General features: G+C 40.6%; 1 protein-coding gene across 5 annotated transcripts in view; it reads right to left on the bottom strand.

Moving 5' to 3' along the window:
- Positions 1-24,628, bottom strand: part of TRIO (trio Rho guanine nucleotide exchange factor) — a 533,872-nt gene that overhangs the window by 126,573 nt on the left and 382,671 nt on the right. For all 5 annotated transcript variants that reach the window (XM_019483906.2, XM_006266316.4, XM_014593806.3 and 2 more), the window contains 11 exons: positions 23,006-23,128; positions 20,022-20,216; positions 19,785-19,900; positions 19,073-19,139; positions 18,285-18,394; positions 16,511-16,580; positions 15,277-15,366; positions 12,211-12,303; positions 8,294-8,405; positions 5,321-5,511; positions 353-454 (listed from right to left, as the gene is read on the bottom strand). In XM_019483906.2, coding sequence (XP_019339451.1) covers positions 353-454; positions 5,321-5,511; positions 8,294-8,405; positions 12,211-12,303; positions 15,277-15,366; positions 16,511-16,580; positions 18,285-18,394; positions 19,073-19,139; positions 19,785-19,900; positions 20,022-20,216; positions 23,006-23,128 — 1,269 coding nt within the window. The remainder of the gene's footprint in view (positions 1-352; positions 455-5,320; positions 5,512-8,293; positions 8,406-12,210; positions 12,304-15,276; positions 15,367-16,510; positions 16,581-18,284; positions 18,395-19,072; positions 19,140-19,784; positions 19,901-20,021; positions 20,217-23,005; positions 23,129-24,628) is intronic.

The following is a 24,628-nucleotide window of genomic DNA, read 5'->3' as shown; positions in this document are numbered from 1 at the left end:
TGGATGAGATCCCATCATGTTTTAAAGTGAACGTTTGTCAGGGGCCCTAGTGGATGGCTTAAGTGCTTATGCTCAGGATTTAAACCACTGAGAAGTCTTTCCAATCTTGCCTAATGTCATTCAAGTATAAAAGTTTACTCAGTACGTTTCACAAACTCTCCCAATGCCTTTAGGTTCATTTGGAATTAAAACAGATACCAGCTCAACTTAGGTTACAGTAAGGTTATGTGGCACAAGCGGTTAGACATCCGTCAGACTCAAGTGTCAACAGGGCTTTTCTTTTTATTTTAATGCAAGTAAAAAATGCTAAAATCAGACATTTGACAGCACCCATGTCTGCCATTAAAATTACCTTGAGCACAATTTTATTGTCAGAAGTTGGCGTTCGTCCTACCCACAGTGCAAATTTGCAGGGATCGCCTTCTACATGTTCTGTTACACCCAACTCTGAAGTCTAGAAATAAGGAAAAACTTTGGTTAGAACTCTAGAACAGTACTGTTCCAGTACTCAGACAACTATCTTGACTAGCTGAACACAATTAATTTTACTGAATCCATAAGTGGGCTTAGGAGCACTATCACTCATGCACTTTTGAAACTCTACCTACTAGTTTTGTTTCTAAGAAAAGCAGGTAATTTTAAGCAAATAATTTTTCAATAAAATAAGTCTTCATACCAAACACAACATCACAGAATCTTTTCTCATTTAGTAGCAAAAACCTGGACAAAAAGTGCCAGTTGTGAATCAAGCATTTTCTTTTTTCCTTACTCATTTCACAGGCGACTTGAAAGTGTTACAAACAGTATTTTTCTAGAGAATATGGAGTAACAGTCCTGCTTTTCTTAAGCATTTAGTTATTACTTTCCTATCAAAAGGAGTCATTTCTAATACGTTTCCTTTCTTTTGCAGTACAGGAAACAAGTCAGAGATTTTATGTCCCCTGGTGGTAAACTCTGAAGGAATACCAAAACAAAGGGATAAGTTAATGGATGATTGTGGGTCTCTAAAAACATGAACTTGGTCTCAAGGGGAAGTTTGAATACCAGGACCCTGTACTGAATTACTTTTCTAACAGCTTGTCTCTTTCCAACTGGAGCATGATCTAAAATTGTATGAATTAGTTATCGGAAAAGGACACTAGAAAGGAAATAGTAAATGAACTACTGAATAACACAAACTACAAAACACTCAGGGTACCTTTAGATGTGTGGGGAGGCTGCTCCAATGCGCTGTAATTACAATGCATCAGAGAAGACTAGATTAATCAAGTCTGCTGGAGTGTGCTAACTGAAGCATTCCAGTCAGCCTCTGCATCTCATGCATCAGCATCCCCACACTTCAAAATGGCAGCAGGGGTGCTTTAACTAAAGCTCATTTGAAAATGATGACAGGGATGCTGATACACAAGATGCTGTGGGCACTTTAACCATATCCAATTTTAATATTTTTTTGGAATCATACTCTCACTGGTTCTTAAAATGTTCATAAAGTAGAACTAGTCTTGGCAATTTTTTTTAAATGAAAAGTATCAACATTTTGTCTAAAAGCTAAATGCAGTATTTTCAGGTGAAAAGGCTGAAGTTTTTCTAGAGACTGAAAGTTTTTCATAGAGCCAAAACTTCTCATTTTAAAACCTTGTTTTTGCTCAACACCTGCCAATGTAAAGAAAGACAACAAAGCAGAAAGTTTTCAAACCAAATCTACCTCAATTCTACCTTTAAGATAACCATTTCCATAAGCATGCAGCAAAGTTTACATCCAAGAGGTTACTATGACCAAGGTCAGAGTAAGTGTATGGTGTGGATACAGGCAGAATAGAGAGCACAAACAAGCAAACAATGCGCACACCCCCACCCGACATCTGGCAGCCATGTTAATCCAGCCAGTTATGAAGTCACACTAATTCCTTTCATATGTTCAGGATACACTTAATTTTAAGTAACGACTGCTGACATTTTGCAGGAATGTACTTCCAGACAACGTTTATAAATCAAAATCTGAAGTTGTTCTACTAGGTTGATTATCTACGCCTGTTCCAAAGTGTGAGAGTGCCTCTGCATTTCCACATTGGTTCTGTAGTTCGTACTTTATCAGAACAACAATTCAGAAAATAAATATAAAATCGTGTGGTGTACTGAAGAGCAGGAAAAGCATTAGCTAAATACAAGTCTGGACAAGAAGAACTCTAGGCCTGTTACAGAAGTTAGTAATTACAAGGCTTAATTTTATTCTGTAACAATTCATTTCCAATATTCAGTTAGGTAAGAAGTCTACTTCATAGGGCTCGGCATATTAGGTTATTTTCTCTAGTAATACTAGAGAGCCAAGGTTTTAGGTACAGAAGACAAAGCAAGTCTGGTTGTCTTGATCAAAACTCTCTGTGCATTATTTTTCCACTTCACAAAGCTACTGCAGATTCCTATGACAGGAAAGTCTGTGCCTTGAGGGATACTGTGAAAACTAGGATATTGAGGGGACAGGGTTTGTTTGTAGATCAAAACTGTGGCAAAATGACAGTTTTCTGCTGTCTGAGAAGCAGTTTTTACAGGGTTTTTCCAGCAAACACACCAAGTACTGCAGGCTTTCATTAGGAACTCATATGACAAAGGACAGTGTGTGCATCAGTAGTGCACTCTACACTTGACCTCTCTCCTTATATAAAACTTCAAAGGTCAGTATTACCTAAGTTACTCAAGTGACCACTTAATCTTTTTCAACCGGCTGGGGACACTGATCAGGCAGACTCCTCTGAAGGTACAGACAGACAACTGAAATGTTTTCAAGTGATGTGCATTTGGAAATACTTCTAAAAGGAAACATTTCTGCTAGGACACGTGTATGCCCCTGGGCCATTCCTGGGTAGAACATTTCAAAACACTGCAACCACCTCCAGCCCTGGAGTACTAGACTAGGATGTAGCAACCTGAGGCTCCGCAGCTCCTGAGGTTCGGCGGTAAAGGTTAGAAGAGAGCAGAGGGCCAGGAAGGAGAAGCAAGCAAGGGTGGAGGGAAGGGCAGTAGGTGCTCCCAAATCTTTCCTCTCCCTTTTGAAAAGAGGAGGTACAGGAGATTGGGGCCAGGTCCAGCATCAGTAGTTTGGCAGAAGGGAGCGGAGGGGAGGGTGTTTCAAAGGACAAGCACAGCTGGATCTTTGACATGAAAAGGACTTTGAAACACTTTATTACAGTTGTTTGCAACCCAAGAAGTTTCTGTATCTGTGGGATTTGTTACAAGGCTGTTTTCAAAGAACACTGCCTTTTAATACACATTGCAGGAGCCATTTTAGTTTCCTTGTCTTTTCCAGGCGGAAGTATGAGAACTGGACTGATGCTGGTAAGAGAGGAGCAGGACAGGACATTGAAGAGTTAAAAGAACTCTCAATCTGATTTGAATTGCGAGTGTAAGTTGGGGTTGTCCAACAATTAAAAATAACTGGGGCTTCTAACCCTCTTAATCAATTAAAAACCCCTTCAGATTCAGTTTTGTAATCATTACAAAGTGATCAGAGCACAGAATAGGGATGGATTTAGAAATGGGAATAGGTTCTGAAATGGAGAAACTATTGCACAATCCCACTCCAAATATTACACGACAGAAATAGTCCTCTTTTTAAAGAGCATTTGAATGAAGCGTCATTCAGAATCAGGGCAGCTGAGCACTAGGCCTGTGCAAAGCAGCAAGTATTTGCTTCAGAATTGGATTTGGCCGATTCGGAGGGACAATGATTCGATTCAGCGATTTGAATCATTGTCTCGATTCGATTTGACATATTTGAATATGAAGACTCGGCACAGATTCGGAGATTTAGCCATAGACTAAACAGGCAGCAGTCCTCACCATGCTGGACACAGCTCCCTCCAGCTGGTAAGTCTGTGGTGGACGGAGGAGGTAGGGAAGGGGGGGGGGTGCAGATTAACATCTTCACAGAGAGGGAGGGATAAGGGGTGGGGGCAAGCTGCTCAGCCAGGGCGGGGGCACACAGGACTCAGGGAATGGGGCACCTGCCACTGCGCACCACTGTGCGCTGACGGTCTGGGAGGGCACGGGAGCAGGCATGTGCCCCTGGATCTGTGGGGGCCAGGCTACATTCCAGATGGGTGGCAGAAGGTGCTGGGAGCGGGGCTTATGCCCTCCCGCTGCTCGCCCAGCCTCCCTGTGCCTCCTGAACAAGCCACGGCTTTGCCTCAGCTAGGCAAGCAGCGGCAGGGCACGGCGACGGGCGCATGAACCCAGATTGGGGAGGGGCTGGCAGCAGGGGCTATAGGGAATTTTAGGGTGGCTGAAGCACCCACATAGCTCCCACTTCACTGTGCTTTGTGGGATGGGCGGAGCCAGGGCTCTGCTCTAGGATGCAGCTGGGTCTAGCCACCTAGAGCATAGCCCTGGCTTCACTTATCCTACAGAGCACAGCCCAGTGGCGGGCAGCTGGGGCCAGCCTCCCGGAGTGTAGCCTGGCCCAGACCACCCGACGCAGATCCAGGGGCACATGTCTGCTCCTATGCCCTCTTGGACTGGTGGCACACAGTGGCGCACAGTGGCAGGAGCCCCCCTCCATGAGTCTTGTGCCCCTCGCCCCGGCTGGGCAGCTTGTCCCAGCCCCAGCCTCAATCCCTCCTTCACTGTGGGGACAATGATCTGCCCCCGCTCCCCATGCTCCTTCCTTCCCCCCACAACAGACTTACCAGCTGGGGACAGCTGTGTCCAGTGTGGTGTGGACTGCTGCCTGTTTAGTCTATGGCCGAATCTCTGAATTGGCGCTGAATCTTTTCCAAATCAATTCAGAGGCTTCCAACTCAATTTGGACCTTTTAATTAGTCTCTTGATTCAATTTGGATTCAGAGATTCAGCCGCCCAATTGGGCCAAATCTCCTACGAATTGAATTGGCTACCAAAGCTATGCACAGCCCTTCTGATCACCAGTACAATAGTACTGGTCAAAAGAAATGCAGACTAGTGATTTTTACAACAGGAAGTCAATTTGTATCTTTTGGTCTTGTGGTTTTTTTTTTGTTTCCTTTTTTTAAAGTCTCTCAAACACATCTACTACACATTTATACTAAAATACTGCAAATCAGATCAACGATAATATCCCTCAAATCACATCCAGTTTGGACTTGTAGGAGGGTACATTCCTAGTGTGTTGTACAAATAAAGTTCTCTCAAAAGCCTAGGAAATAGTGGGCATAGTTGTTTATTCCAGCCTTGCAAACTGTTTTGACATCATGTCAACATCATCTAAGCCTAAACTCCTTATAACTTTTGGCTATATATACTTTCCTTCAGCTTTTCTGAACACAATCTGTTATTTTCTAATACTTACAAACAGTTTGCTCTTGTATATGTACTTGCTCCTCCCACTGGAGTCCTTCACCTCTTTACTGAAGACTAAGGACATCTCAAAGAGGAAAAGATGTCTCTCACGACCTTTTCGGATGAGAGTTTTGGGATCCCACACTTGGAAGGATTCCTGAAGAATGAGCTCTCCCTGAGATTCAATATTTTCATCAAATCCTAGATGACAGAGAAGAAGAAAATGTCAAATCTGAAAGTGAAAGAACTCAAAAGCATGAAAAGCCTTTATCAGATAATTCCCCTTCACAAGCCCTTCCTTCACCAAAATATCATCTCCCGTGATGAAGTCAAATTGGTTTACCTAGCTTCTAACATTTTCTTCTGAAACTTATCTTTTCTTCTAGCTTGTTTTTGACCCATCTGAGCTTCCATCAGAATTTACTCTCTTTCTTTTCCTGGACCCAAATTTGGACATCAATGTTCAATTTTTAATTTGTGAATTTACATCTCAAAATAGTTTCCTCAAGAGACTCAAGAACCTAAAATTAAGGATGGCTTTTACTTAGGTTATGATACAGGGTAAGAATGGTTTAAGCTCCTTGTTCTTGTTGGGATCCACACTTCAGATGTTAATGCGTTTACTCCCCAATGCTGTATCTTCAGGCTCATCTCTTTTGCGCAAGGCAAATCAACCATGGTGCTGGTCTTCAGCACCAGGTTGCCACTGAGCTGACTAGTTTATTTGTAGTTTGCTTTTACTATAAACAGCTGACCACAGTCTAACCATTATATTTTGCAGCCTATAAAAATGACACAATTTTACTCACAAGAAGTTTGAATAATAAATCTCTCCCAGGTCACGTCTAAAGTAATAGAGTTGTTCCTCTTTCATTCAGAGGTAAGTTTACATTTTGATTTTGGCGTGTATAAATAAGGTATTTGTTTAAATGCTAAGTATTCAGGCAGTACACTAACAGCATTCAGTCCTGCAGTTGGCTTGTGTATGGCTATGCAAAAACAATCTCAAAAAGCACACGTTAACACAAATACAATGCTCATCTTTCTCCAAACACACATCCATTGCATCTTAAACTGAATGCTGTCTTTATGTTCTGTTAAGCAGTTATAAAAAACAATTTATGGCTAAAGGCAATATTATAGAGATTGTTAGAGAAAAGGTAGATCACAGGGTTCATTTAAAAACATCGAGACAAAAAGGAAATGTGTTCACTGATTAAACTCATCTAAGATGGAAGGACTCAGCTACACATAGCCTTCAGATGATTTGTTACAAACTGTCTTAGGTATAAGAGTAAAATATTCCATAGAGTCACTCTTAATGGTGAGTGTCTATGAAAAACTCTTAGCAGCAATTGTGCAGATATTTCATGTTTAATAAAGGCTCTAGGACTAATCCTGCAGACCAGCTCCTTTCAGGGTTGTCTACACCATGCATGTGCAGGTCCCTGAAGTGCTTAAATAACTTCAGATCACAACTCTGACTGGCAGTCAAGGTAAGGTATGCTCCTAAACCATTCAGACTATTTTATAAGTCCCATTAGGACCCATTAAGACCTTATAAGACCCATTAAGACTTATCTTAATCCGTCACCCTGGGCATGTCTACACGAACATACTAATGTGACACAATAAACTCTGGCACTTATCGTGCCAGAATCTATTGCTCCAAGGCACCACGTTTACATGTGTGCCAGGAACTGCAGCATGTTGAGCTGGGTCTGAGCAGCCCCGGCTGACAGGGGCTGGGGGGGTCAGCCTGCTAGCCCGTTGGTGCTCTGACCTGGCCTAATATGCTGCGGAGGGACTGGCCAGGGCATGAGGGTGCTTCAGTGTAGGGTTAACCAGCAGGTAGCTCCCGCAGCAAAGCATCCTCATACCCCAGCCAGCATCCATATGTGCACTGCTCTGGAGTGAAAAACTTTGCAGCAGGATAGTACTTGTATTACAAGTACTACCCTGCTGTGGAGTTTATTAGTTAACTCCAGCAGAATAGCCCTGCACATGTAGATGCCAAGACTTTTACTGTGGAGCTATTTAGTCTACTCCACAGTAAATGTCTTATGTAGACATGCTGTTTGCACACACAAGTCATATAGAGAAGAAAGTCAAATAAGCCAAAAAATGTGCAATCAATCCTTCATCTACAATTTACACCTAACTTGGTCAGGCTCCTATCTCTGACAATTTGCTCTGCTAAACTGAAAAACATAACAGTAAAATTCCATTAAAAGCATCAAAGGAACTTTTTACACAACATGCAATCATGTACAAGCCACGTAAGAATTTGTGTTGAAACATGGTTGTAAGTATATAAAAACAGTGAGAATCAGCTTCAAACACCTGCCATATTGCCCATGTACATGCTTTCCTGGCTAAGGCTCAAACTTAATTGGCCTATGTTGTTCTTACACTGCCAAAAGATGTATTGCTTTCAAAAAAGATTAGTGTTATGGAACAGACTGCATACAAATGTGAAAACTACGACCCTTCCTGGAGATTTACCTGATGTACAAATCAGCAAAAGAACTTTTGATGGATTTATACTCTACTCTCAACTTTCTTCACACAAAGACGTTAAGGATTTTGGATGAGAAATATAGTGGGGGTTATTTACCTGACTGTATGTTCACTTTTATTCCTTAAAGTAAAAATGACACATACATATTATCCGAAAACTTTTTTTTGGTATGTAAACTGACAGGGATAAAAATGTTGGGACAGACTAACAATTCTTAAAACAACCAGATTGTTATACTTTTGATCTGTTTGTTTATACTTTAAATAGTCAGCTTCTCCCAGCCAAAAATATATATATACCCTAAAATCAGAGCCCATAAACTCTGCTTAAAAACTCAAAGCAATTGTAAGGGAATAGCCACATTTCCTCAGATCTTTTGAACCTCAGGTAGTTTGAATACTTAGTTACAAAATGGATACAAGTAAACACTGAACAAGTGAAAAAGGAAAGTTTCAACCTTACCTTCCAGCATGCTGAGGTGCATAGCATCATTGGCTCGTTTTGGCACACTAAGCATCACTTCTAGGCCGTCTTTAATCTCACCTTTACCTTCTTCACAGCAGGTGAGTAGCTCCTGAAAAACCCAACAAGGCAGAATTACCATAACTTTGATTTTCCATTATGTCACTGTAGAAATGAAAGTCCTCGGAGCAAGGCCTTCTCCAATGGCCCATCCCTGACAGATGTCACATGCCTTCAATGCCTCAAAAAGTTACACTGCTAATGTAGTATAGTCAGTACCTCACACAACTAGCCTCTGAACAAGCAGCAGGAAATTCCACTTTATTTATTATCCACCCATGAATTTCTATGTAATTAGTCCAGATATTAAAATCAGTCTTTAAGACTGCAAGTAAAAAGAGAAGTTTTCCCTTGGATAAAGTAATTAGATGGTTAATTTTATAAATTCAGTACAGTGGTCTATTCTATTTTAGGACACTTTCGTCTATCTTCCAGGCAAAGTGATATGTGATAGTGTATAGGTAGCCACTGATACACAGATTAAAGAGATACACTTAAATAATTGTGTCACTCATTATCCTACTCTGGAATTTAAGAGCAAGCATTTTGGCCCCATGCAGTCTTAAACTTCAGCATGACACTGTATGAGCCCCCCTTAGTGTATCCCAAGGAGGAAATTCACTGGCACATGGGTATGACACTATACAATATAGAAAGAAAATCCACCTTTAGGTAGCTGGAGGTGGCACACATGCCCACACAACAAAAAGATCTTCAACATTTAGTCCAGCAGGTTGCTCAAAGTTCTCTTTTCATTTTAAAAGGAGCAGCTAATGTTCCTAATAACCCCTTTTCTACATTTGTTACTTTATTTTTAAAAGGTTGATATAATGAGCAGAAGAAACTAAAGCAGTGATTCTTAACTAGGGGGCTGTTAGGATGCTGCAAGATCCTTTTCAGGGTCCCATGCAATATTAGCACATGATTCAAAAAACAACTCAGAGATTTGAAACATGAATTCACTGTCAAAAACGTTCTGATCTGTTGTGGTCTGAGTTCTTGCTTGAAGAATTGCTTTGTTATTTTTCCCTTGTTAAAAAAACAACCCACAAGCTAAAGTTAAGACCTGGCATTTTCAAAGGGTGACTGGAGTCCAAAAAGTTTGAGAACACCTCAACTAAAGCAAAGGGTCTTCAAAAGTCAATGTTAAAAGTGCTATATACAAAGAGGCTTCAAGAGCTTTGAGCATGGGCTCCTGAAGGAGATAACTTGACCCAGGTCTCTGAAATTAACTGTTTTAATTGTCATCAAATTTTTAATCCTTTTCTTTTTCCTGGTTGCATTTAATTGAGTTTTTTTCATGTCTTGCAGGTCAATATCTTTCCTTTAGACCAGTGTTTCTCAATGCATGGTACATATACCCCTGGGGGTACGTGAGACACGGGCAGGGGGTACGTGGGTGCCACGCTTTGGTTTTTACCTGCTTGGGCCGGAAGTTCTGGCCGCCACCCCTCTGGCCATGTCTGGTGTGTCGGGGCTTTCACTCCCTAGCGTCAGTGTGCTGGGAGATAGGGAAGGAGGCCCCATGCAGGCTGCTTTGCCCCGGGCCGTGGTGAAAAAAGTGGGACTCGGCTTGTGGCAGCAAAACTGGAAGTGTCATGGTGGGACTTCTGATTTTGCTTTTGCTGCGTTGATTGGCAAGGGGTATGTAAGGTACCAAAGGTTGAGAACCCTGCTTTAGAAATTGTTTAGATCCTTCACGAGGCAGCAATAGAAAAAGTGTATTAAAAGGCCTTGTCTTAAGCTTCACTAGTATGAAAGAACACTAACAAGGAAGGGACAAGTCAGCATTTCAATCAACCAGCTGGGAGTGGTGGAGAGAAAAAAACCACCTCAAAACAAAAATTCACACACAAAAACCCCCCAAATACAGGAAACAAAAAACCCCCCAAATTTGGTCTTCAGGTGGATATAGTCCTTAGAATTAGTTGCCCCTGTATTTCCTAGTGTTCCTCAGGCACAATTATTTACATAAATCAACTCTTGTACATGAGATCTGGATGTAAACCAAACCTGCCACAGATTTATCTCTCGTTCCAATTTCAGGCACAGAGAAGGGTCTGGGATTATGAAAACTATAATCTAATCCTATTACTAGGGTCTTCCAATATTGGAAGAGACTGATTTTCTAATTCTCATTCACATGCAGTCAAAATTGACACTTTGAAAACAACCAAGGTAAAGAGGACAGAGAGCGGCAGCTTATTTTCAGTTTTCTGCCCTTTAGAAGTAAAATATCATGAGAACAGTTTGACCTGCTTTAGCACCAGCAAATCTCAAGTGGATACAGCACTTGCTTTTGGACTCATAATTAAACATGTAGTTTAAGCATAATCTACATTTCAGTGCCTCCTCATGCCATCAATATTTAAGGCTATCACAAAGTTTCATTTTCCCCTGCTCCCCTAAATAAATTAAATCTTTTTCCCTCTTCAGTCTCCTTAATGCTCCATACTTTTCAATTACAAGTAGCTGGCTGCAGGATGCCACTATGAGTGGGGGCTTGTAAAAGTGCCTTATTGCACATTTGCACGTTTACCTGAAAATTATATGCATTACAAACAAGATCCACAGGCCAGTGGTTTTCCAGATATTCTTGCTATAAAATTTTAATAATAATAATATAACTAAAGGCTTTCAAAATTCCAGCAGTTACTACTACTACTAGGGCTGTGCAAAGCTTTGGGTGCCGATTCGATTCAGAGGAGATTTGGCCCGACTGGGCAGCCGAATCTCTGAATCAAATCGGGAGACCAGTAAAAAAGTCTGAATCGATCTGGAAAAGATTCAGAGAGCTTTGGAGATTCAGGCAGTTGCCAGCAGAGAGCTAGAATCAGACTCTGTGCTGGTAAGTAGGGGGCGGGGGGGGTGGGGGGGGCGGGGCTGGAGTAGGGGGGAAACCAAAGGGGGACCCCCACCAGGCCTCGTCTGCTGCCTGCTCCCCCCCCCCAATCGCTCTCTCACCCCATCTATGGCTGCCCTGCCAGGCCCCAGCTCCCAGTTCTTAAAACAAAACAAAAAAAGCCCCAGTCACCAGCTGCTGCAGCGGCCATTGGAGCTTTTTGGGGCTCGTGGCAGAGTCCCCCACGCAGCGTGGGACCCTGGGGATCACCCCTTCTGCCTAGCAGGAGCCAGTGAGTGCAGGCCTTTTTTTTTGTTTGCTTAAAGAGTCGGGAGCAGGGGATGGAAGAGTAGTTGGGGGATGGGGGCTCGTGGCAGAGCCCCCCATGCAGTATGGGGCAGTGGGGGGGCAGCGGCGATCACCCTTCCCACCTGGCAGGAGCCAGCTGCGAGTGCGCACCTTTTTTATTAATTTTTTTAAAGAGCCGGGATGCTGGGCCAGGGCAGGACAGCCATTGAAGAGGCTGGGAGAGTGGGTGGGGAGCCAAATCTCCGAATCAGATTCAGCTGAATCGATTCAGGTCAGTGATTTGACTCACTGAATCGAATCACTGTCCCCCAAATTGGCTGAGTCCGAAGTGAATACTAGACGCTCCACACAGGTCTAGTTACTACGGTCCTGGCACACACACAGACTTACGGAATAAAAGTATGTTAATCTTTTTTTACTTGGGAAATTCAGGAAAATATTTTCTCATCAAGCAGAAGAAAATGTAGGGCATGTACACTGTGAACCGATTTAGCATTTGCCTTGGAAATTGAGCATTTTTAACAGTTAATTCCATTTTTCATTAGTTTCTTTGACAAATTCTAGAAAATCCTGAGGCTCATTAAAAAGCTTCATTATCATACATAAATAGCTACATTTTTGAATGCCAAATACTGACTGCATTGGCAGTTTAACCTACTAAGGAACTGCAACATTGCACACTTCAGAACTTGAAAATAATACATACCTTTAAGAGAAGCTGATATTTTGTTATTCTCTGTACAGGTTTGATAAGGTAAGAGGAGATAGAGTTTGCCAATCCATGCCGCTGTTGTATCTCCTGTGTTAAACATGCAAGAACATTAGCGTCATGTAGACTGAAAACTGATAGTCATTTAGGGCACCTATACATATGACTGATGCCCGCTCTGACGTGTGCTAAATAGCCCGTGTCAGAGCAGACTCAATTATTCAAGTCTGCTGCAGTGTGCTAATTAGCACATTCCAACAGCCTCAGCATCAGACAAATTCAGTGTTCCTGCACTTCAAAAAGGCAGTGGGGGTGCTTTAACAAGTGACAAATGCTTTAACACTTGTTGAACAAGCTTTAGTTAAAGCACCCCCCCCCCACCAGTTTGAAGTGCAGGACACTGAATACAGGACACTGAATACTCACTGAATGAGATGCTGTCGGTATCCAGGGAACCACTCTAATGGAAACCCCTCACACCCGAAGCACATGTAAAGATGCCTTTAGCTACAAGTGTTAGGCTTTATCCCTTCAGCTTCAAATAAGAAGCAAGAAAAAGGGGAAGTGGCAAAATTTTCATGCCACGGCAAATGTTGTTTGGATCTCTCCACTTATCTCCAAGACCAACATTCTTTTACCTCCCTGGCCATCTGCCAAGTTTTTTGGTTGTTTTTTTTTTAAATAAAAGATCTACATTTGAATAGCCAAAGCAAGAGAGAAAACTTCAGCTGAAAAGATTAACTGTGGTATCTAGTTCCCGAGTCAGTTTGGGGGAGTAAGTGAAATGCTTCTGGGTGTGTTGATATGGTACAAGTAACCACCCACACTGCCAATTAGGGGAAAAAAAAATTCTTAGTGCTGCTGCTATGTCATCACACAGAGCACAAAGTATCATTTACTAACTAATGGAAGGGAAAGAGCTCAACAACAGTGTGGGAGATTTTAAGTATTTACATGAAAAGCAATTTCCTCCATTAGACCAGAGGATACAATATAAAGACAGGCTAATTAAGAGCTTCAAACAGTAATAATGTGGCTTTTGTCAGTTTGAAACAGTTAAATTATCATTTACACCCACGGTATACTTCTACTTATTTTAAGTAGCAAATTCTCCACTGCACACATGAGATGTAAAATCATGACCATAACACAGACACAGACTAAGCATAGGCTCTGCACTAAATATGGCATTAAGTATATTTTCACCTTTAAATTGAAACCCCATGTTTCTGCAAAACATAGAAGGTAACATGCTGATTCTAAGAATATTTACTTTGAGGCTTCTAAGGTGCAAGAACTATCCCCATTATATGCAAGTCATTACAATGTGTAAATACCTACATATACATGTTGTAATGTAGGCAGTGCATTTAATCATTTGTCTGTGTACCCACACCTTCTCATGTCTGTGTTAGTTTTTTAGTATTTTTTCCTTCTATACAGGCTTACATTGAGTATTAAAATGCAGTATATTTAAGTCCCAACAGATTTTATCTTTAAAAGACAATAATGTTACTTATATTATGGAAAACCATTTGTCATTACATCCAGACAGGTGTGAAGATCTTTTTTTTTTTTTTTTTAAATGAGATTAATTTAATCTCTTTTTTCACAATTGTTCCTCATAGCTATTTTGCTAACGTACAATTAGCAGTGCCTTAGCATATCTATTTGGGGGAAGCACTGTAACTGGTTCTTAAGCAAACATGATCCTTAATTTAAAACACTTCCAACAAGTGCATTTAGTTTTCTAGTGTAGCTCATGATGAGGCTCTTCAGTAAAGTACAGTTCCTCAAAGTTCTAAAACACCTGTGCATACCAGCCCTTGTCTGGGACCAGACATCAGAGGAAGCCCAGTAATTGTTACATGAAAATGTTCTCTGTAGTCAGATTAGCAGGTTTCAATAGTACATGTACCTGGAAAAGCAAGTTAGTTTTGTCATAACCCAATGATTTTTAGTGCCTCGGCACATTGGAATTTTCCCGCCACATGGAGCTTTCTTTGCATGGTGGATTTCTCAGCTGTAGAGAGAAAACCCCGGTGCAAAGAGTTCCCGCCACACACATGCAAATTCGTACCCCATTATTGGCTGATTCTAAATTATTCCTACGTGGCGGCTAGCAATTGGCTCGCTAGCCGTACAAAAGGTTAGAGCAGTTTCTGCCCAAGTTGGAGGACTCCACAACCATCTCGTGGGGAACTCTGAGCGCGCTGTGGAGCCTAGCAAACTCCGTGTGTGTCTTGGAGGAGGACAGAGAGACCTGATCAGCTCTTAGCCACTCCCCGTCATAGTGTGAATTTGACGTATCCCCCATGTGAAGCGCTCGTGGAGTCGTATATCGACGACTCATCTCAGTTCAGTGCGGTTCGGAAGAGATCTCATTTGTGTTTGTTTGTGTGCAACTGCAACTCAAGCAAGTTTCCTTCCTGCACTGTGACCATCGGCAGTGTAAGAAAAGCTTTCTTTATAAAACCAATACGCTTCCGTGCCTAACTCTACTCTGTCGTGGAAAAACCCCACCTGACGGTCCGGGCTACTGGCCATAGCCTCAGACCAACCCTCGGTCCCGACAAGTTTTAATTTAGAATTTTCATGCTTCTAGACGGAGCAGCTACTTCTTTCCAGCCCTGTAAATGATTTTAGTCTTCATTCAATTCAGTGAAACTTAACCAAAATATACTACTGCAAAAATATGCAGCATCTGCCTCTGGAAACTGTGGATGTATGTCTCAGTTTTAAGTGATCAAATCTGGTTGCATTTTCACTAGATACCCAATTGTTACTAGGTTTCTAATTCCTTTGATGTGTTAGTGTCTTTCTAATACTAAATGTTAATGGGTTTAGGAGAACATTATAGCAATCTAACACTATAAACACAGGAAACATTCTAAAACACATTCAATTTAATTGAGGTTGTTCTAAATCACTGTCAATTACTGAAAACTCATTTGATGTTCCTGCCCAATTTTCATGTTAGGGACTGAACAAAGTAATTAGAGGTGCACAATTAAAACAACCCATCCAAATTTTTCTTTTGGGTACAAGTAGTCTGGTACTCACATCAAAATATGCTCCTGCATGTTCCAGTATCAGCTGAGTGGAATCTGGCTTATTTTTACAATATGTAACATACATTTGGAACTTGTCTGCCTGCATAAACAAACACACAAATTCAAATAGTTTATTAAAAAGCATTTCCTCTGCCCAAGTTACTGCAGATTTTCCTATTCAAATCAGCAGCAAGAGAACATGCAACAGATAAAGTTATGATCCAAACACTGAAAAGCAAGACACTGATTTCTAAGGCAGAAAATAAATGCAGTGATCTGCATTCTACCTGAAGACACAGGTACATGATTCATGTGAGCTTCTTTGGGAGCTTAACAGGGGTGGATGCAGGGCGGGTGGAAATGTAGCAGTGCAGTTGCACCCCCTCTCATTCCTGTTCCATCTAGAGTTTAAAACCAGATGCCTGGCAGTGGCAGCGCTTACATTCAGGCAGCAGGGAGGGAGTCAGTTGAATTCATGGCTGTTTATAAATCACCCTGATTCCTTTTAAATTCTTCATTCCACAAGTGTTAACAACCCTGTCTGCTTTTTAATGGTCTTTAATGGTTCCACTAATCAAACTAGCCTTTCTTCTGCAATTCTGCTGTCAGCTGCTCTGATAATGTAGCAGCTCTGCAAACTGTTTTTAGCTCTAACTCAGGCATAGAATTAACTTTCAGTGAAGCACTGAATGCACTGTCAAGGTGCTCAAAAAGGCTTGATTTTGTTTATGAATCTGAAAGTGATATACACTTAATAAATGAACACTAATAATTACAGGACTAATGAAACAACATATTTTGAATATTTCTGCCTAGTTAATTGTGTTTTTATACATAACATATGATATAGCAAATTAATGCACATTCCAATAAGGTTATATTTATTTTTGCTTTAATCCTGAACTGAATAATGTTTAATCCTAAACAGAATAATGCTAGTCCCCTAGCATATTAGTAAAGCTTCTAGGTTTTATTTTAAGTAGAGAAAAGTGTTGCGTTACACGTGTGATGATGTAGAACACCATCTCCACTGCCCCCTTTCCACAATCCTAGATCCACCCACTAGTATTTGAAGGTCAAGATTTTGCAGTATAATCTATAGTTTATTTATTCCATGATGAAAGAAAGTGTGAATTTATACAAATTCAGCCCTGAATAAACTGGTTACAGGAGATAAAAGACTCCACTATCCTTTCCATCTTGATTTTACTTGTTACTTTTAGCCACAAACACAATTTCATTACCCAAGTGACAAAGCAGTGCCCAACATCTTCTGGTAACTGTTCATATTTCTCCAGCTCCTTTAGGAATATACTATACGTAGAAGAAAAGAAAAGATTAAAAGATAAAAAAGCCCATGGAATAATATTAGGGCACCTAACACATACAGAAATTTATTTGAATGGCAGGGTCAGATAATTTATTTGGATATTAAAGGAATGAGAATCTGAGATACTAAAACCCTAAAATCTCCCATCTCTTAAAACTCTAATTTTTTATGTAGCTGATAAATACTAGGCCTGTGTGAAGCGGCTAGTATTTGCTTTGGGATTCAGATTCAGAGTCGGCTGATTCAGGAGACTGTGATTCGATTTGGTAATTTGAATCACTGTCCTGAATCAATTCAGCCGAATCTGATTTGAAGATTTGTCTGCCGCCGAATCAGCTGAACCTAACAGGCCCCACCCCCTGTCCACTATCCCAGCCCTGTCAATGGCTGTCCTGCCTGGCCCCAGCATCCTGGGTTTTTTCTTGTTTTTTTTGAAGAGCCAGGATGTTGGGGCCAGGCAGGACAGCCATTGACAGAGCTGGGAGAGTGGGCGGGGGTCATGGGGTGATCAGGGAGGCGGGGGGAGCAGGCAGGGGATGGGGCCTGGTAAGGGTCCCCCCTACAGTCCCCTCCCTCCTCCTCCAGCTGCCCCTCCCCTTCCCCCCCCCCCCCTTGCTGGTATGGAATCCGGGTCCAGCTCCCTGTGGCAGTGAGCAGGGACTGCCTGAATCTCTGAATCTCTTTCAAATCAATTTGGAGAGCTTCGAATTGATTCAGACTTTTTATTGGTCTCCCAATTTGATTCGGAGAGTTGGCCGCTGAATCTCCTCCGAACTGAACGAGAACCCAAAGCTTCACACAGACCATATAAATCCTATTCTACCAGATGTTCTGACTGACAGATTATTTGTTCACTGAATAAGACTCAATAATTGCTGACATTTTTTTCAGAAACAGGTTAACTCAGTCCTTTCATCTAAAGCTTAGAAATGGTTTAACTTTTATAAAATCCTAAGAATAATAAAATAAGTAGAAGGAGGTCTGAAAGTGAAAGGGTTTTTTAAAAATTACTTGTTAAAATATACCCACAGTATTTATTATCTCACTAAAGGGTAGCAAGTTGGGCAAACAGCAAAATCAGCATGCAAATTCCTCACCAATGGCATCCCTTGCCATCATTCTCATTTGTTACCAATAACCTTTCTTCCAGTAATTCATAGGATGAGTCCAGAAGATTATTAACAACCTCATAAAACTACACATTATTAATCACACCCCTTGGTAGCCATCTCTCAAGACACCAAGAAAGGTCCAAGACACCAAGAAAGAAAAGGAACCATCTTTCTCAGCAGCCTCTACAATAAGGCCAAAAATGAGGCCTACAGACAAACTAACAGGAAGGATTCTGCCAAACCACAGCCTTTACAAAGACAATTAACCACCTGTGTCTCCTCCTCCCCTCTCTTTCCCTCTCAGGGAAATGGCCAATTTAAAATTTGTCTCAAGCTTTATTTGCTTCTTAAAAGGTGCAAGATAGATTTCTGAACTAGATGAGGTGGTTTCAAAAAGGAGAGAGACATTTAGTGAAGCAGGTAAATTTCTTTGGGGGGGGGGGGAGTTTTCAGATATTTTTGTGGTAAAATGGCCACATTATTTCATTCTTATAAACACAATGTTTTGATTAGGAAATTCCTCAAATTATCATTTGGCATTACTAGTAGTATGGGAATGGAAGATAAGTCACTCACTTATTATGGAACTCGTAGATCTCCTGCATGTTTCCGAAGATAATGTGTTCTTTGTTTAAAATCCCAGGTGGGATCTCTTCAACACCACTTGTCATTTCCCACAGATATGTCTGGCCAGAAGGAAAAAGGTACATTAAAAAGATACGAAGTTTCCAAAGAGCACTAGTCTGATCTTTTTTTAAACAAACACTCATATGCTCTTATTTTCAGCATCTGAGTTTTGAAACCGATATTCAGACCTATTGGCTGAGAAGTAATCTTTTACAGTGTGCAATCTTCCTGACAGCAGACAATGCTTCAGGGTAGTATACCAAGGTCTGGCTGGGAATCCAGAAGTTTACATTTTGTGTAACAGCAAGTGCTCAGCATTGCTTGCTCAGATGTAACCATTACTGGGCAATTTCCATGGAACCTCTCTGAATTTCTATTCAAAGACAAAGTCAGCCTGTTGCAGAACATGTGATAAATACAATGAAAGAATTAACACTGGCTCATCTGTGCTGGTAACAAAAGCACAAACAAATACAAAAAACAACACAAGTGGACAGTCAGTTCTTAGTACATTAAGATAGTACTGTATTGGCCAAACAGATTTCCGTACTGAAATTATCGGCTAAATCCTGAAGTTGCTAACTCCTGTTACAGTTCAACTGCTTTTGACAAAATAGCAGGTCACAAATTAGTGTAGGATTTGATCCTGTCAAAGGGACAGTACTTGGGTTGTTACAGACATTCTTAATTAGAAAGTTATTCATAAAGAATCCTTGACCAATAAAATATAGACTTACATCCATGCATTCCCGAAGATCTCTTACATAAGCTTTTTCTGTTTGAATTAGCTCAGCCATAATGAACCTTAAGATAGATAACAAAACGAACAATTAGATCCAAGCTTGTTTCATGACAACTACAGTGCCATTACATAAACAAGAAAATGCTCCCCCCCTTGTTTTTCTTTTAATGCTGGGAAAAGTTCATTACATGAGAGCTTAAAAGAGATCAGGAAATATTTTGGGGATGAGGGAAAGCAGGGAAAGACTGTAGTCTTCTATTAAATGCCAGCAATGAGCCTTGCCAGGGCTAGATTTTGACAATAACTATACCGAGAAGAAAAAATTCCTTGCAGAAGCGCGTGGTTACAACTCAATAGGTAAGAAATTAAGTTCAACCACCGTTGCCATGAATAAAATAGAATCCACTTTTTAATAAGATGTATTGATTACTAAGTGTTAGTCCTTCTTGAGAGTGCTTTTTCCTATAATTTCTCCCCTACCCTCACACATTTGTTTTTCCACTTTAACATTTATTTTTTGAACCTGAAGTGTTGGCTTGATGTTCCCCAAACCCTGGTGTTCAAAAACCAAAACAGGAAGAAGGCAACAATCTGTGCACGTCTATAGAAACTCTACTCTGGGAAATATACCACTTTAAGCCATGCTATAACAGTTACTTCCCTATCACAATCTATTTATTCATCTGCATCTGTAAAGACTGCATTACTCTTTCCTGCGGGCAGATTTTCGTTTTTCTTCATTAAGCTCATGAGCAGCATCTCGTAATTTCACCTCTGATCCAGGAACACTGGCTGGGATTATATCCAGCTGCAGGCTTTTGCTCTGTGTTAAAGAAGAAAAGGAGAAATGATGCAGGAAGGAAAACAGAAAAAGCAATGGCCCATGCAATTAGCTGCAAGGTACTGCTTGTTCTTCCACTAGCGTATGCTGAAATCTCACCTACCGATTTATTGGAATCTGAAGAAATCCCCAGAGCTTTCTCTAAACATGTCCTATATTTCTCCATGCGCAGAGAGAAGTCTCTGTATCTCTTATCCACTGCAGTGACACATTTTTTAATCTCTGCTGCATGGGCATGCCCCTTTTCACAAAAGCCATCAGCCAGCTGTATCAACAACTTTACTCTCTCTTTGGTTTGCTGTGAAAAAACAGGAAAACACTGAGAAATTACTGCCAAATACCTGTAACAAGAGGGCTTGTTTAGCATAATCTATCAGTAATGATAGGTATAGAAATGATGGAAGCAATTGGCTAGCCTATAAAAAAAAAACCAAAAAAAACCAAGCAGATCCTTTTTCTCTTTCAAGAACAGAAGGGCAGAGAGAGCCCCCTGCCTCTTTACTACTTAAACAGCAACAGCTTTAGAAAAACTCAACTTGCAGACAGACAGAATTCTCAGCAAAACACTGAATGTGGAGTGTAGTGTGCCCTGCAAAGTCAGATATTTAAAACAAGTTTCCAAATAAAAAATCTGTGTATTATTAGTCTCCAAAAATCACTCTTTTCAGAAACAGTCACAAAAAGGAGATACTCAAATAACAATTTGCAGAATTAGGAAATTCTCTAACCATGAACTCCCACTGCTTCTAGGTGACAAAAAAATATTCTCATCAGGTCCCTTTTAAGAGGAATTTGTAAGTGAAAGTTGTTAAAAAGCCATGTTGGATATTACAGCAGCTTGTTGGTAAGGGATGAACTGCAAATAAAGCCTCTCATGGCTTTTAAAGTATTACAGATCCATTAAAATAAGGTTGGTCACAAAGCTACATAATGAAACATAAAAGGTCTTACTTTAAAATAATGCTTGCTGCAAACTCTTCCAAAGAGTAATTAAGACAATAATAGCTTTGCCTTCATATCCACAGACACCAACAATGTTAACAGATTTGGTCGATGAAGGCATTACACTCAACTGAAATCTCTCTACCATGCTGAAAGACATAAGGTGCTGCTTCCCCAAAATCCACTGCAGTGTGTTGCCCTGAAATGTGACAGCAGCCACAAGGTTACGGGAAAAATGTCAAAGCCAGATCTCACAAATTAAGAGGGATACTCTGTATAATGCAGGTAGTTTTCAACCAAAATGCTGTAAATCCCGTCAAGCAGACATGAAAGGACTCACCACGGAAGGCACAGGTCCATGACCATCCAAGCAACTACTTGAAGGAACACAGTTATTTCCTCTTCATTGTACTACCTAATGGAGAAGTTCTTCTGCAAGGTAAGCAGCTCCAGTGTGCAGAAGCATAGGTAAAAAGTTATTTTTCTGCTTTTTCCTCAGAGCAAGTGTAGGAGCACCTTTTTGGCTACCAAAAAGATCTGATACTTGCTGATACACTTAATGGAAAAGCAGTAGGGTTAGATTTAGTTTTTACTTAAAAATGTCAGGGAGCAAAGGGGAGGGAAAAGCAAATGGGTGAGCACAAATAACACTCACAAAAAGCGTTCCTAAGCTTTCTTTGCTTCCCTAAGCTTTTCTTTGACAACAATGTAAGTATATACACTTTTTATATAAAGGACTTCACTCATAAGCAAGGAGCAATTGTTGCCGTCTCCAAATCTCTCTCAAGTATTTCTGAACAGTTTGGAGGCTGAGCAGGAGTCATCCATATGTGAGAATACTATTACTACAAAAGCACAAGCTCTCTGAGGATTTTAAAGAACCGAATCAGGCTTCAAGCAGTCTCCCCCATCACCACTTTCAGTCAAAAAATTAAGAGTAGACCACTACAAAAAGAAAATCTGGAAGCGCAACTAAAACATTCTTAGCCAGTTTAACAATTCATTCACAAACTACAAGGTTGTACCAGGACTGACCTGTCAGTGGCTATCAGTAAGTTCAGAACTCTCTATTTGACTTATGTAAGATTGGTTTCTTTTTGAAGAACACTCATTTTTATTACCTGAACACTTCTGATAATCATAAAATCGTATACCTAAGGCTAAACAGAGAATAACGCATCCTTCTGAAAATCTGCTACAAACACAAAGGAAGGACACCACCTCCCGCTAAGGTAAACACTGACTGTCACTGGATATAACAAAGATGGTGCTTGCTACATGGAAGAAGCTATATAACAGGAGTTGACCATAAACCAAACATTTAGCTAGACTAGGCCTTGGGTGGGGAGAGAATTGCTGAGTGGCTTTTAACCAATCTCTTCCCTTCCTCCAGGCCCCAATGTCCCTTTCCAACTGAGATTGACCTATGTCTTCCTTCAGGCTGCCTACCTTGTCACCTGTTTGAAAGCCCATGGCCCTTTCACAAACGACAGAGAGCTGGGAGGTGGAGACCATGTGCAAATATTTAATAGGGGAGCAATAGGTTGCGAGGGAATCAAGTCTCTCCTGCAGCTTATTGGTTCCAGAGTTTAATTCAGGAATTAACTGTGGTTAGCATGAGATTTGTAGCTATGGTGCAAGATCTTTGGCACCACCAAACAGAATCAAGACAGAATTGCTATTGCCTAGAAGTATTGACAATATTTCAATAACCTGCATTTCTTAGACCTGAAAGACTTAAAGCTTTAATTATGGGTTATCTTATTTGTACAGTATCTACTATTTTGAAGCACAGCTGGAACATAAACATTAGTATAATATCTTAATATAGACTAAAAATTAAAACAGATTATCAGTAATTAAGCCTAGACCCAAGTAACACCAAAGCTGAAAGGAAGTGATCTTTGCCTTTCTGAATGCTAACTCATGACAACCTTGTCACAGTAAGTTTACAGCTACTCCACCTGGAACGTTTGCCACTCTTACAGAACTGGGATTGTATGAGGCTTTTTTCTTTTATTACCATGTTTTTACGTTTATTATGCTCCCCATCCTCCCAAATTTCACCCTAAATGGTCACATACCCAAGAAAACCAATGTGTAATGGGAAAGCTTGTCAGGCTCCTACTATTGCTGTTTGTGTACCTTTGCAGTGATCTGAAATTCTTCATGTTCCTTCAACAACTCTTGAGTGTGTTGGATACTGGAACCAGTGGAGGTATGTGTGGATAAATAGAACTCTCCGTTGTCGTGGATCCATTCCAGAGCCTAAATATAGCAAGAGTCAGTGGAGGGCAGAAGAGAGTGACATACTTTTGCCAACAAAAGCCTGTCTAAATCACTGTTATTCAAACATTGAATGGTCACATAAAAAGTACTAGATAGGTCTGTATTTCACTTTTACCAATCCTATATTTCATTGGAAACACTTCACAGTTATCTACTACTGGGCCATAAAGTTTATGGAGCAAAACTACCTTACTAATTTAAGGAAAAAAGAGCTAATATTTCAAGTAAAACAGTTAGTTTAGTGGTGGACTAACTACCAATTTATATTTTACTTTGCGAGGGAGCTGGAATATGTTCATCAAAGTTAAGGTACATCAGCCTTTAGCTTTACAAAACTTTAAATGAGGCAGAAATGGAAAGCTCTTGGGCGCATTAAATGTATTAATTTAAAATTTTCTACCTATAATTTTCTTGCCCATTTCATAATATCTGGTTATGAAAATTCCCACAACAAAAAATTTGCAGTCTCCCTAAACAGCTTTCCCACTTGCTTCTATCAATCATTATTTGTGGTTGTGTCTAGAAAGGTGTTAACTTTTACCATACACTTTATTAAAAAAAAAAAAAATCCAATCTATACTGCAGTGATTGTTAACCTAGAGACTCAAGATATAAGACCAGAAAAAAGTTTCTACTCCTCCCAAAGCTTGGGACTTCAAGTTAAGAAAACTAATCTTACGGCTTCTACTATACTTTTACCTCACTCTGCTGGCCATTAATTACTACTGCAGCACAAAAAAGGCATGCAAAGCAGCCACTCTCTTTTGCAGAGACAATATTTAAAATAGTGATGGGGGGTGAGGTTGCACACCTTAATCTGGATACTCTCTTCTTCTTTCTACTATGCTTCTTCTTCCCACAACCTTATACCATGACCTTATGCACCAAACAGTAGACAAACTGGATTGTACCACCTTGCTTTCTTCATTCAACTTGATGGAAAGCACATATCCACACAGCTCTATGCTCATCACCAGCATACCTTTCCTTTCACAGCTCTCCATGTTATTTCTTACTGTGATCATGACATGGATAAAGAGCTTTCCCCCAGAAGCTAGCACTTTAAAGAATGCAGTGATTTTCTCATGAGAGGTGTTTTTCTGCTTTAGAAGTCCAGCCAACAATTTGAAGCCACCAAAGCCAAACCTGAACTTTTTCATCTTCCTCAGCTCTTCCTCATTCCCCAACCACAGGCTTGTAAATTAGGGCACTGCCTTTCACTCTGCCTTCCCTTTACAACTATATAACCAGGCTATAATCGAAAGTCATGTTGCTTCTGGCTGCAGTGTTTCTTAAGTTTAGCTTCCCCCCATATTTCTAGACAAGACCTAGGTCACTTTTTTATGATTCAGGTATTTTACTTTCTACCCTTCTGGCCTAAACAGCCAAACATAACCACTGAAGACTTCATTATGGAGATGCAGAAGTACACATGAAAAACCTCGGGGAAAACTGGATGTTATGTTATTGGCTCTTTAA

The sequence above is a fragment of the Alligator mississippiensis genome, chromosome 5 (assembly GCF_030867095.1).
Source record: "Alligator mississippiensis isolate rAllMis1 chromosome 5, rAllMis1, whole genome shotgun sequence".
Taxonomy (NCBI): Eukaryota; Metazoa; Chordata; order Crocodylia; family Alligatoridae; genus Alligator; species Alligator mississippiensis.
Note: the sequence above shows the minus strand (reverse complement) of the source record. Positions and strands in the feature narration are given on the sequence as shown.